Source organism: Pelobates fuscus, chromosome 7, assembly GCF_036172605.1.
Source record: "Pelobates fuscus isolate aPelFus1 chromosome 7, aPelFus1.pri, whole genome shotgun sequence".
Taxonomy (NCBI): domain Eukaryota; kingdom Metazoa; phylum Chordata; class Amphibia; order Anura; family Pelobatidae; genus Pelobates; species Pelobates fuscus.
In genome coordinates, this window is record NC_086323.1 from 77192328 (window position 1) to 77205652 (window position 13325).

Here is a 13325-nt window from a genome sequence, read left to right on the forward strand (position 1 = left end):
TCCTTACTGTTAGAGTGTGTGCAAGTGGATTTATATTAATATTAATAATTTTATTCCTATTCTTTTTGTCTTTCTGATCTTGTTCTATTTTATCTTTTTATTTATTTAATTTACATTGTTATTACACATCTATTTGTATTTAGCGCGACCTATTACTGTGTTTTTGCCAATCCTATCGTGGACCTAGTGCTGATACTGATGTCTAGTACCTGCGTGCAGCCCTACGCTGCTCAGTACTACCCCAGCTTGAAAGTCTAACTGTATTATCTTTTTGCATGGTTAAACGTTTGTTAGTATCACTACTTAATTACAATCCTCAGATGAATAAGCATGTATTACTACAAAAAAAAAAAAGAGTGCAACGCTTCTTGACCTCACATGTTTACCTATTGTCATTCCGCATTCTGTCAAATGTCAATGTACAAACCTGTTATTCTCATTGCACTCAAAAAAAATAAAGAATTAAAAAAAAAAAAAAAACACAGCACAACCATGTTATTAAAACACTAAGCAAAGCTTTTCCAAGGTATTTCTCTCTGTACAAGAGAACTTGAATAGTGCTTTACCTATAGTGCTTTGGTTGGCTGCCCTGCAGAGATACCTGCCTTTTTGGTATGCATGTGCACACTTCATATGTGACGCCCAGAGACACTTGTGGGACACAGAGAGGCGGGAGAGAGAGTGTGTGTGTGTATTTGTGTGGAAAGGTTTGTGTATATGTCAGTGTGTGTATATATGTCTGACAAGGTGTGTGCACGTCTCTGTGTTAATAGTAGCAATATATTGTTAAATAAATAGTTGTGTTCCCTCAAAATAAAATGTCATGTCCTTGGTCATACATGTTTGGTGTATATGTGGGAGGGTGTGCATTGGCTGGTGAAGTCACCTCCCTGAAATGAGTTTTTGGATGTTGGGATGTCTTAAAATACAAAAGGGGAAAGGGACAAAATGCATCTGTGTAGCGGAAAATCCTTGCACAGGCCCTCAGTAGACTTATAGGGCAATATAAAGTAAATAAAACAAAGATTGATCTATTTATTTATAAAATATTTTACCAGGAAGGAGACATTGTGATTTCTCTCGTTTGGTAGGGAATGTGGCTATTTTGGACCAAATTTTTTAATTATTATTATTTATTTTTTTAAATCAGATTAAATTCCAGACAATTTCCACATTTTATTGAAAAAAAGAAAAACCCTGGCAATTTAACATTGTCTGGCTTGGAGTTATAAGTGCTGCAGTCCACCTGGGCTTTACCAGCTCTGTACTTTATTCTGCATTGGCAAAGGAAATTTGGGTTTACCCTTTACGTTTGTATATACAGACTGAACATTTCAAACGATGGACATAAACAGGGAGTGGCACACAGACAATTAGAAAGAGGTGTGTGATAGAACGAGGAAGGGCAACACTTATTGGAAAGATGCCAAAACATGCAGAGCGTAGGGCTGAGTTAGTGAGGAAGCAGAGCTCTATTAGTCGTAACAAGTCACCAACCCTCCCACTTTGTACAGGGAATTCCCTGCAGGGTCCTCCCAGATAGTGTAGATCCCTCCTTGTCTCTGGGCGGTGTCCTTCTGTCATACTACTGGCAGGCTTGCAATTCTACATTTCTTTTTTTGGCCTTTCTTTTCCAGCACCCCCAGACTGCCTCTTGCACCCAAGAAACTACTTTACAAGGAAGATCTTGGCAAAGCCAGCCCAGCTAGTGTGCTCTTCCTCCCATTCTAATGGAACATATAAAGAGAATGCTGCTTACCCCAACGTTCTGTGAGAGCGGTTCAGATACCCACTCCAGGTATGCTGAGCTCTTCAATAAACTGGACATTAACAAAGATGGCAAAGTGGACATCACAGAGCTGCAGGAGGGGCTCCGAGCTATGGGGATGCCTACAGGCAAAGGCGCGGAAGAGGTAAGATATACTGGGGTGTTTTCTTGAGTTTCTGCAGATACCCCTGCTGCAGGGAACTTCTGTTTGGGGATACAGGGCTGTGGCCCTGGAAAAGAGCTGATCTACCCCCAGGAGCTTGCACTCAATTCGCAATCCATTCACTTAACTCACAGAGCTGAGAATACATTTGAATCAATTGATCTGAGAGTCAAACCGTTAAAATGTTATATAAGTAAAATAATTTCTCAAAAAGGCAACTGACCTACTACATATTGCATTCCAGAAAATGGCACAAGAGCCCAATCTATTGCAAGAACGTCCGTGAAGCTTTGCCAGCGGTAAGGTTTGCAAAGCATTAGGGGAATGGTAGTTCTGCAACAGCTGGGGCTGCATTTGGGAGGAAATATGTGAAAGGGTTAAATGTAGCTTTGCTCAAGGGGTGTGGCCAGGTTGCAGTTATTGTAATGTGAATCCAGAATGGTGACCTACAGCAATTATAGTGCATACATAAATGTTTATTTTTAAACCTGTGTAATCCACTAAATATCTGGGTTGTCTTGGAGAAGTTGTTATTGTTACACTGGCTTACCAACTAAACTATGAACTGTGTTGAGCTGGCTAAATCTGTGTCAAAGTAACCAAGTTTCGAGATTTTTCCCAACTTGGTTGTTTTGATCTTTTATTTTGCAAACTGACTATAAGTTTACCACAAATAATTTTTAATTTGAGGGGTGTTCCTAGTGTCTTGGCACTGGCTGGCTTGGTTTTTTTTCTTCCCCCAACAGGCGTCTGTTCCTCCACCAACCCATCTGCGTGTTTTTTTTCCCTTTCCCCTCTGTGTGCCTTTTTGCGCCTCCCCTTCAGTCCCTGTTTGCACCTTTTACCCTCGGCCCCTCTGTGTGTGCCTCTTTGTGCATCCCCCTCGGCCCCTCTGTGTGTGCCTCTTTGCGCCTCCCCCTCGGCCCCTCTGTGTGTGCCTCTTTGCGCCTCCCCCTCGGCCCCTCTGTGTGTGCCTCTTTGCGCCTCCCCCTCGGCCCCTCTGTGTGTGCCTCTTTGCGCCTCCCCCTCGGCCCCTCTGTGTGTGCCTCTTTGCGCCTCCCCCTTGGCCCCTCTGTGTGCGCCTCCCCCTCGGCCCCTCTGTGTGTGCCTCTTTGCGCCTCCCCCTCCTCTTCTGCCTGCTCAGCCTCGCCTCCCACTATGTAGCATGGCCGAGTATGCATTGGCTATGGCTTACAGCTCATGAAAACCCCAAATCCACAATCCCCGTAAATTAGAATATTGTGAAAAGGTGCAATATTCTAGGCTCACAGTGTCCCACTCTAATCAGCTAAGTAAGCCATAACACCTGCAAAGGGGTTCTTAGCCTTTAAATGGTGGAGAAGTCTCTGTTTCCTCTACCCGGTCTGACAGGAAGTAGTTTGTTCTCAGTGAGCACTTCCTGTCAGACCGCATAGAGGAAACAGACTCTTCCGCGGTCTGCCTGCTCTGCCACGCTGCATGGAGTGACCGGCAGGAGAGGAGCGCTTTGCAGTATGCTCCCCTCATGCCGATTACCCGGAGATTGCACCGCATGGGCCTCAGTACCAAACATAGTGGCACCCCCCTACTAAGTGCCGTCTTGTGCGGACCACCCTCTTGTTAGTACACCCTACCTACAGCCGTCACTGAGAAGTGACAAGCTTGACAAAAAACACCCCCTTCTGTCAGCTGGAGCAAAATATACTGAGACAAAGTAGTACCTACTCTCTTAGTATGTCTTACTGGGTTGGAATTTCAGTGAAATTATCATACCGAATAAAATAATAAACATAGAAATGGTGCACAAATCCCTATTTTAGTGTTTACTTATACATCACATAGAATTTTCTTGTTCTTTAAAACAAATTTTTAAAACCCCCACAAATAACAGTGCAATTCTGTTAGAAAAATTCCTTCTAAAACCCTGCATTGCTACAACTCACAAGTAATGATTGGCTATATGTACCAGTCAAACAGCACCGCTCTGGGAGGATCAGACTCTTCCTTTTTAGTGGGTTCAGAGCAAAAATCCAACTCTCTCTTTTCCAATGAAATAACTTTCTATTGCAGTATAGACAACTGCTACAAAGTTAGTGCATGGAAATCAGCTGCTCTGTAGGAATACAATGTATCTGGTCACTCGTAAAAATCAGCTACAGTACCAAAATAAAGATACAAAGTATATTTACACTCCCACAGAAAAGCTCAAATGATAAAGATGACAATATTTATTGATATAAGCACTTTTATTAACTGCCAATAATATGACAGATGCCAGACACAAAGCACTCAGCAAGGTAAATGTTCTGGGGTATTCTTTCAGGCCTCCTCATTTAACAGGTGCCCTACCAGAAAAGAAAAAAGGTCTAATTAACTAAAATTAAACTTTGTTTCCCTTAAAGGACCACTTCAGCTCAATGAAGTGGTCTGGGTGCCAGGTCTCTCTAGTTTTAACCCTGCAGCTGAAAACATAGAAGCTTCAGAGAAACTGCTATATGTTTCACTGAGGGTTAATCCAGCGCTTCTGTGATTCTCACTGTGAAAATCACAGTGAGAAGACGCTGGACGTCCATAGGAAAGCATTGAGTAATGCTTTCCTATGGGCGGATTGAATGTGCGCGGCAGGGGGTGGAGAGTTCCCCAGCGTCGAGGGAGACCAGCGCTGGAGAAAGGTAAGTGGCTGAAGGCGTTTTAACCCCTTCAGCCCAGCGGGAGGGGGGCCCTGAGGGTGGGGGGGACCTAATGACCCTATAGTGCCAGGAAAACTTGTTGTTTTTTTTTTGTTTTTTGTTTTCTGGCACTATAATGGTCCTTTAAGTAGAGAAGGTTACTGAAATAGTCATTGAAAGTTGCACTGTCTTTATTTTCTATTTATTGCCTTTTTCTTTTTGCACTGGATCTCTTTATCTGAGTGCAGCCATTTTGAATTACTCTGTCCATGATGTTTGCCCTTGTGGGATTATTTTGACAGATGGTTTATGTGTAAATTAGTTTAGCACCTGAAATTGAATTTTGCTTACGCTCTGCCCATAAATGGGACAATATAGACACCCAGCCAACTTAATCTCAATGAAGTGGTCATGGTGCCATATCCCCTTTGCTTTAAGTGAACGCATTGCCATTCTGCATGAACTGCAATATTTACAGTGCAGGGTTTTAAAACTCTATTTCAATAAGATTATCTCACAGAGACCATCTGATTTGCGCAGTGCAGAGTTTTGCCACGCATGCGGACTAGACTTCCAGTGCTTTGCTATGGGAAAGAATTGGATTGGCTGAGATCCTCAGATTTACTTACCCCATCAATTATCTCAGCCAAAGAGGTGTGTCTGCAAGAGGGAGACTGACGCAGCAAGGGTTGAGGGGTAAGTAAATCTCACCCTCATAGCTAGATTAACACTATAGTGTTGGGCATACAAATCTGTACTGTCAACATTATAGTGTTACTTTAAAGTGGGACTATAGAGTGATAAGTACAGTAGAACGAAAATAAAACAGACCTCGACATCCCGTTCCAACAGTTTGACAAACTCCAGGACACTCAAGCCTTGGTTGTTGGTGATTTTTGTTGTTGTATTTTTTGAAAAAAAAAATTTAAATGCCACACGCACATGCTTACCTGCAGCAATGTCATACCCCATAGTGAAGCATAACAGATAAGCATGAAAGCCAAGCTCATTTGTATCACACACAGTGGCTGTGCTAGTGCAATGTAATATACAGATTATGCAAAAGCCCACATATACAAATAGTTTTAAATTTTATAAGCCTACTTAACCCCTTAAGGACCAAACTTCTGGAATAAAAGGGAATCATGACATGTCACACATGTCATGTGTCCTTAAGGGGTTAAAATCGCCTATCTCTGCAAACAAATGTGGGGATTCAGGTCTACCATATGGCTATATTGTACTAGGCCCACAACTCTGTCACAGTACCCCAATATCGGTGGGTCCTATATTAATCTTCACATGGGAGACAAATTAAATAGTACTAAATAAGCTATAGTGTATTTGAACTTGTAGAATCTCTTTGACCCTTATCTACCTACTACCAGCAATATACTCCCATCCTTACTAAGGAATTAAGTAGCTCTGCTCATCCTTTCTGGTACTTATGGGATAAACTAGCCAGTACACTGAATTGATGGAGAAAACGGATACAATTCTGGTTAGTTAGTTAGTTATTACCCTATCGTGTAATTGTGACCGGTGAATTCTATCCTTATGTCTAACAAAAAGACTTTGCCCAGGTTATAAAACTTTCCCCTACAGTATCAATCAGGAGTAATGAAGATATTATAAAAGTGCATGCATAGCTGCCAGAATATTCAAAACCTTTGTGTACCTGAGAAATTTCACAAAGGCCAATGGTTATCTTAAAGCAGCCCTGTCACTTCCGAGGGGTTCTTCCATATTTTTTATCTTTGCCAATAAGACCAAGTCAGTAATACTTACCTGATGCTGTCCCCCCTCAGGTACATGATCTTCAACTCCTGGTGCTTCATTAGCAAGGAGTCCACGTTCATGCTGTACTGTCGCACAGGCGTGCGAGAGTGCTACACTGATGTCTTATGGTATCTTTCAGTTGTGCTGGAATTTTATTTGCAGACCTGGGTTGGAAAATAAATATATATTTGCCAAAAAAAACTAAAAATTGGTTCAAATGATTACTTTTCAACTTGTTTTTTCCTGCTAAGGGAACTTTTTACATTTGTTAAATAGGCATCTGGAAGAATCTGTCCTGCAAGATGCCAAGATATTTCTTGGCTAATATGCTTGGAAAAGACTGTTTGTACAAACAATGTGTTCATAGATCAAATGTTTGCATTTTCTTACTTTCTCAATACTGATTTAAAGGGACACTGTATTCACCAGAACAACTACAGATGAATGTTGTTTTTCTGGTGAGTATAGTCCATCCCTGAAGGCTTTCTGCTGTAAATACTATCTTTTCAGAGAAACCGCCTAGGAACATCTCCAGTGGCCACTCCTCAGATGGTGTAATACTCTCATGAGAAAATTATTTGAAACTCAACCGCAGGTGAAAAATCTAATTGGATACTGTCACTTTAAGAAAATTATATTTTATTGAAATAAAGAACTTTAACCTCCGCAGTCTTCTGCAGCAATAATGTTTTAAAATTAATAATGCATGAAGAATGGGAATCTTGGTTAAAAGGACACTGTAGGCACCCAGACCACTTTTGCCCATTGGAGTGGTCTGGGTGCCAACTCCCACTACCCTTAACCCTGCAAGTGTAATTATTGCAGTTTTTTATAAACTGCAATAATTACCTTGCAGGGTTAAGTCCTCCCCTAGTGGCTGTCTACTAGACAGCCACTAGAGGGAACTTCCTGCTGTGCTAGAGCGTCGCTGGACGTCCTCACGCTGTGTGAGGACCTCCAGCGTCGCTCAATTCCCCATAGGAAAACATTGAAAATCGTTTTCAATGCTTTCCTATGGGGTGCGCTAATGTGCATGCGCGGCATTGCCGCGCATGCGCATTAGGTCTCCTCGGCCGGTGGGCCCACGCCCACCGGCCGACATAGGCAGAAGGTGGAGCGGCGGGGGAGGAGCATGCAGCGACGTGGGACATGTCGCTGCCTCAGGTAAGTCACTGAAGGGGTTTTCACCCCTTCAGCAACTGGGGATTGGGGGGGGGGGGTGGGAGAGGAATCCTGCAGTGCCAGGAAAACTGATTGTTTTCCTGGCACTGGAGATTCCCTTTAAGTATAACATTGTAAGAAAAATGGTAGATGGTTGCAAATGAAAATGAGGAATGCTTAATTAGCAACAAGCAGTAAAGTCCATTAAACGTCAATATAAAGTACAAAGTAACATTCTTTTAACTTGAAGAAATAAACTTGATAATGAAATATGTCCTGGTATGCAAAGTGGTTGTAGTCGTTAGACTAAAGTAGTAATAATTAACATTTGAGTAATTTGGCAAATGGCATTCAAAAGAGATAGCAAGGAGAATCCCAGAGGGCAGACTTTAGTATTCCTTATCCTCCTCAGATAACTTAAAGTAAGAACCAATGAATAATTGCAATCACTGGAGAACTTATCTTTCCTTTCATGAATGATGGGAGTTGAAGTCCTTTCCAGAGTAGAATGACTTATGGTTCCCTAAAGTAAGTGAAGAGAGGCAGGAATCTGAAGTTAAGTCTGTTCCATGAGAGGGAGAGTGGAGTAGAGCAAAGCCAGAGGTTCGGTACACAGGAAATCCAGGTTAGCAGAGTTCTGTAGCGAAGCGGCAACAATGTAGCGAGAGCACATCAAACCACAAAGATTGCTTGAGCACTTTAGATGCGGTTTGAAGGGAAGCGTGTGACGTCAGACGCATGGGCGGAGACTGATCGGCGAAACCTGGAAGTCATACAGTTAATGCTGATTGGGATGAATTCAATATGGAGGAGTTCCGAGACAATATGGAGGAATCCTGACAGATGGCTACTAGAGGTGCTTTCTGGGTCCGTCCCGGAAGGCTTTCTGCCGTAAATACTGTATTTTCAGAGAAACAGCCTAGGAACATCTCCAGTGGTTGCTCCTCAGATGGCTACTAGAGGTGCTTCCTGGGGCAGTGCTGCCCACTCTGCGGCATTCAGTGTCTCCACCCTCTGCACCTTTGAGATGCTCATTGGCCGGGGTGGAGTTTGGCTGGTCCACCCCTCCCCCCTCAGCCCGCCTTCTTGGCTGAGATAATCAAAATTGACAATCTCAGCCAATCCAATGCTTTCATATGAGAGAGCATTGCGATTTGCTGAGATGATGTCAGCCAAGATTTTACATTTTGGTATATACTGTTCCTTTATTATTTTTCACTTTTGGTTCTCCACTATTCTGTTTGTATACAGCAAATTGGGTTATTCCCAGTGGCAATTTGTAATATTCTTATAATAATAAAACACTTTTTTTATTTTTGACCTTTTGTTTCTATATCAGAGATTTAAGATTCCTCTTTATCTGGAGTAATTCTGATTTACAATTTGCTACTCATCCCAGTTTCCCCGTTTGGTACACTACGTTTCACTCTATATAATATTTTACTATATTTATGGGGATTTCGAGGGGGCTAGATAGTGTTTTTTAATACTATAGGGTCAGGAATACATGATTGTGTTTCTGATGATATAAAATGGCTCTATCACCTTGTAACTCTATGCATATTTTGCAAAGACCGGATGGTGACATTGCCACTTAAAGACCAGTGTGTAGGTCAGGTGATGCTGTCCCCCTCAGGTGCATGATCTTCTACTCCTGGTGCTTCATTCGCAAAGGAGTCCACGTTCGTGCTGTACTGTCGCACATCTTGCCTCTCAATGAGCAAAACAATGGTTTATTCCCATAGCAGTCGTTCCTACTTGGTTTTCTATATATCGACTACTTTTGAATTTAAAAGAATATAACTACTCTTTCTGATCATTTCATAAAGATTTGGGTCGTGGCAGGGGGCGATTGTTAGATTTATATAATTATCATCAAGTATTGATATACATCATCTATAAACAATGGCAAACTAAAATACATAAAAATCAAATACAAGGCTGCTCTGAAATATTAAAGGACCACTATAGTGCCCTGAGGGTGCCCCCAACCTCGGGGTCCCCCTCCCGCCGAGCTCTAGGGGGTGGAAGGGGTTAAATTTATCTATTTTTTTTCCAGCGCCGGGTGGGGGACTCTCCTCCTCCTCTCCTCCTCCTCCTTGTCGTCATCGGCTGAATACGCATGCGCGGCACGAGCCGCACGCGCATTCAGCCAGTCCATAGGAAAGCATTATTAATGCTTTCCTATGGACGCTGGCGTCTTCTCACTGTGAAAACCACAGTGAGAAGCGCCTCTAGCGGCTGTAAATGAGACAGCCACTAGAGGCTGGATTAACCCCATTATAAACATGGCAGTTTCTCTGAAACTGCTATGTTTATAAAATAAAGGGTTAATCCTAGCTGGACCTGGCACCCAGACCACTTCATTAAGCTGAAGTGGTCTGGGTGCCTATAGTGGTCCTTTAAGAAAAGTCATGAAATACCATTTTCAATACATAGGGTATGATCGAGAAAGTCAATGCTGTCTATACATGAATACATCTTCTATCATTTGTGCCTGATGACCATACTGTGCTTTTAGAACATACCCCAATGGATGGGTCACTACTACTGCAGAGGTTGGTTTCTATGAGAGAATTTAACTAGTTCTGCCATGTACCCTTGAGGATTTCCACTTTCAGAGAGATATATATCATAGAAGCATAATCAAATAAAAAGCAATGTATGCTGTTTGGCTAATTTTATGGTTATTTAGAAGGCCCAGCGCATTCACTAAACTGTGAATGCAAACCAGGGTTTCCTCACTGAGTTCTTTACATTTAAGGCAACATGCAGGGGATATCCATTTTATTTATTTGTAGTCTGTTTAGTTCGCTTTACCACTTGAAGCAGGAAGTGGTTCTTTTTATCTGTGTGCGAAATGTTCATGCATATTTGGATATATTTCTATGATTATCATTTCTTGTTCTAAAAACTGCCGAACAGAATAATTAAAAGCAATGGTAAAGAGGGGATACAGACCATTTTAAAAATAATGTTGTTTTTTCTGATGATAGATCCATTTTTAAACTTGTGCTTTAAGATATAGAGATGATGTAAGGCTTTTAAGATACAATTGGCTTATGCTACTTGATTACCTCCTTAAAGTGGATCTAATAATTAAGGCAATCTTTTTCATACTAGAACAAGGACTAAGCTGTTCTTCAAAATACACCTTGATTCACAGTATGGTAGTCTTGCCTGTTCCCACATAATTCACAATATATAATAAATCTAACTTTGTAAGCACAGGTTTACAGTGCTAAGACATGCTTTATGTAAATAGTATCTTGAAACATGGCTTTGTGCAATAGTATAACTTCAATTAATGGATGGCTGTAAATAAATTATTAAACTATTAAATGTATTATCTACACAACTCTAGAGTGATAATCCATGTATCCTCCTCTTTATTTATTTATTTATTTATTTATTTTCTTCTGTAAAGTAATAATTTTTTATTTTATTTTTAAATTTATAGTTTATTGAATTTTTTATTTCAAGAAATAAACAGGGTTCAGAAGGGAAGAAGTGAGGGGTAATATCCATGCACACAATGTGTCAATTTTTGTGTCATATCAAAATATTTTTGTACAATCTTATATTACAATTAGATATCACAATCCTGTATTACAATTATACATCACAATTGCCTTTCTCGTCCTTTGTAATACTGTTATGGTAAGACCCAGGCCTAGGAACCTGACAAATTAGGTAAGTCTGGCTACAGATTGATCATGTCTCGTATTAGTGCAGTGCTTTATTACTGCTATCGTCATCGCCCTGTCTAAAAACCTTAATATTATAGAACTATACAGCCAAAGAACAAGTTTCCGGGTCACCCCTATGTAAAGAACTGGTTCGAGTTGTGGTTCTCTGCTATGGATTGGCCGCTGGTGTGAAGATATCTGTCCACCTCTGCCAATTAGTATGTGTGATCTCTCTATGCTTAGACGTGGTGAAAGACATCCTTTCATATCTTAAAAATTCTTATCTTGTTGTATAGTTGTGTCCGCGTTGGACAATCCCTGTTCTTCCAATAACTCGCTATAAGGTTTCGTGTTGCCAGAGTAATAAGTATAAGTAATTGTTTATCAGATGGGGAGATGTGCTTTGGGAATAACAGAAAAAGGCTCATCTCTAAAGATAAGGGGCTTTGTAGAACATCCAACAAATTGCACAATGTTTGAGATTCTTTCCTCAGGGGTTCGATGTTGGGGCATTGCCATCAGATATGGCTCATTGTACCTCTAGACAATTTGCATCTCCAACACAATGGTGAGGAGAGCGGAAATATCTTTTTCAATCTGTCTGGTGTAAGATACCACCTATATATAAATTTCTTGTGAGCCTCTATGTGGGAGTAACAAGATGTGGAGCCTTTCATGGCTGTGAGCGATTGCAACCATTGATCTTTCTCGATAGGTAGCTGGTGTTCTTTGTGCCATTGATTTATAAACGGAAACTCTGGTTGGTGTGTATTTTGACCAAAGGCTGCATAGCTAAGAGATAAGGACTTAGCCTTGATCGGGTTTTTATTACATGTATCATAAATTTGGAACAAGGCCGTGCCGTGCTCCGGTACTTGTGTAGAGGTATGAAGCACCCTGTCTGAAAATATACTTTTCAATTGAATATATGGAAATATATATGACGGAGGTAATTTATATTTAGTCTGTAGTGCTGGGAAGGATAGAAAGTTCCCCTGTGAGCATAGGTCTGTAAGGCGGGTGATACCCAGTTCTATCCAACCGGTTAATGATAACCATGGTGATAGATTTAAGTGCCGTTAAGGGTGCCCATTTCAGAAACTTGTCACTATTAGCTTGCGGTCGGTGCAATTGGTCCCACATGTGTATTGTCAATTTAGTAAGTGGCAAGAGTGCGCATGGCTTAGTACGTAAGTTTATGGGTGTCCACATATAGGTTATAGCGGAATATGCTGGGTTATATGTGTTCTCCAAATCTGCCCATTGTAACGACCCTTTAGGAGCATGTAGTTTGATAGCGCTTTCTATGATTGTTTGCTTTGTGGTAGTTTAGAATATGCAGGAAGCCCAGTCCCCCTGATTGCGTTGGGGTTTGTAATAGATTGAGTGGGACTCTCTCCCCCCCCCACCACCCCATATGAATGTCGATAGATTTTTTTTGTATTTGTTTACCCAGAGTTGGTGCTAGTGGAAGTGACAACATTCTAAATATATACAACAGTTTCGGTAATATTGTCATTTTGATGGCATTGATTTTACCTAACCATGTAAGTAGTACATCTTTCCACTTGGAAACTAGTTGTTTGCACATCTGTGGCAGTGTTGAGAGATTGTGTGTTGTTATGCCCCTGATGGTGGTTGTGATCTTAACCCCTACGTACGTAAGGTGGGTCTGTCTCCAATCAAAAGTGAATTGGCCTTTAAGTGATTGAATAATGGTGCTTGGTAGTCTTTTATGGGCAGTGCTTGGGTCTTTGATGAAATATTTTTATTTTTTTAACGGATCTCTCAATTTTGTCCCTACATTGTTCTCTTCTACCCGTTGAATAGGATGGAGTGGTGGGATTTGTGTGGTTATTCCTAGATGTAAACTGGCACTGCGTGAGTGCATTGCCTCGAACAATTGGTCCAGGAACTTATTTGTTTTCTATTTGAGCTTTGTGCATTTCTTTGTTTCTTTGTTTTGTTTTTTTTTAACAAAATGCAACACATTAACAAATGCAAAAGTAAAAATACAAAAGTGTTACAATTATTACAATATTAAAAGTTTAAATGTTTACAAATGTTTTTTAATTCAATACACACCACACTGACACACAATTAGACACATCAGATGC

The 13325-nt window shown here is 41.0% G+C and overlaps 1 protein-coding gene across 1 annotated transcript in view; it reads left to right on the plus strand.

Annotated features, from left to right (window-relative positions):
* Window positions 1-1717: 1717 nt before the first annotated feature.
* The window catches only part of SLC25A24 (solute carrier family 25 member 24), a 32194-nt gene continuing 20586 nt past the window's right edge, over window positions 1718-13325 (plus strand). The window contains exon 1 of the mRNA XM_063426089.1: window positions 1718-1913. Within this exon, the coding sequence (XP_063282159.1) occupies window positions 1731-1913 (183 nt within the window). The 5' untranslated portion in view covers window positions 1718-1730. The remainder of the gene's footprint in view (window positions 1914-13325) is intronic.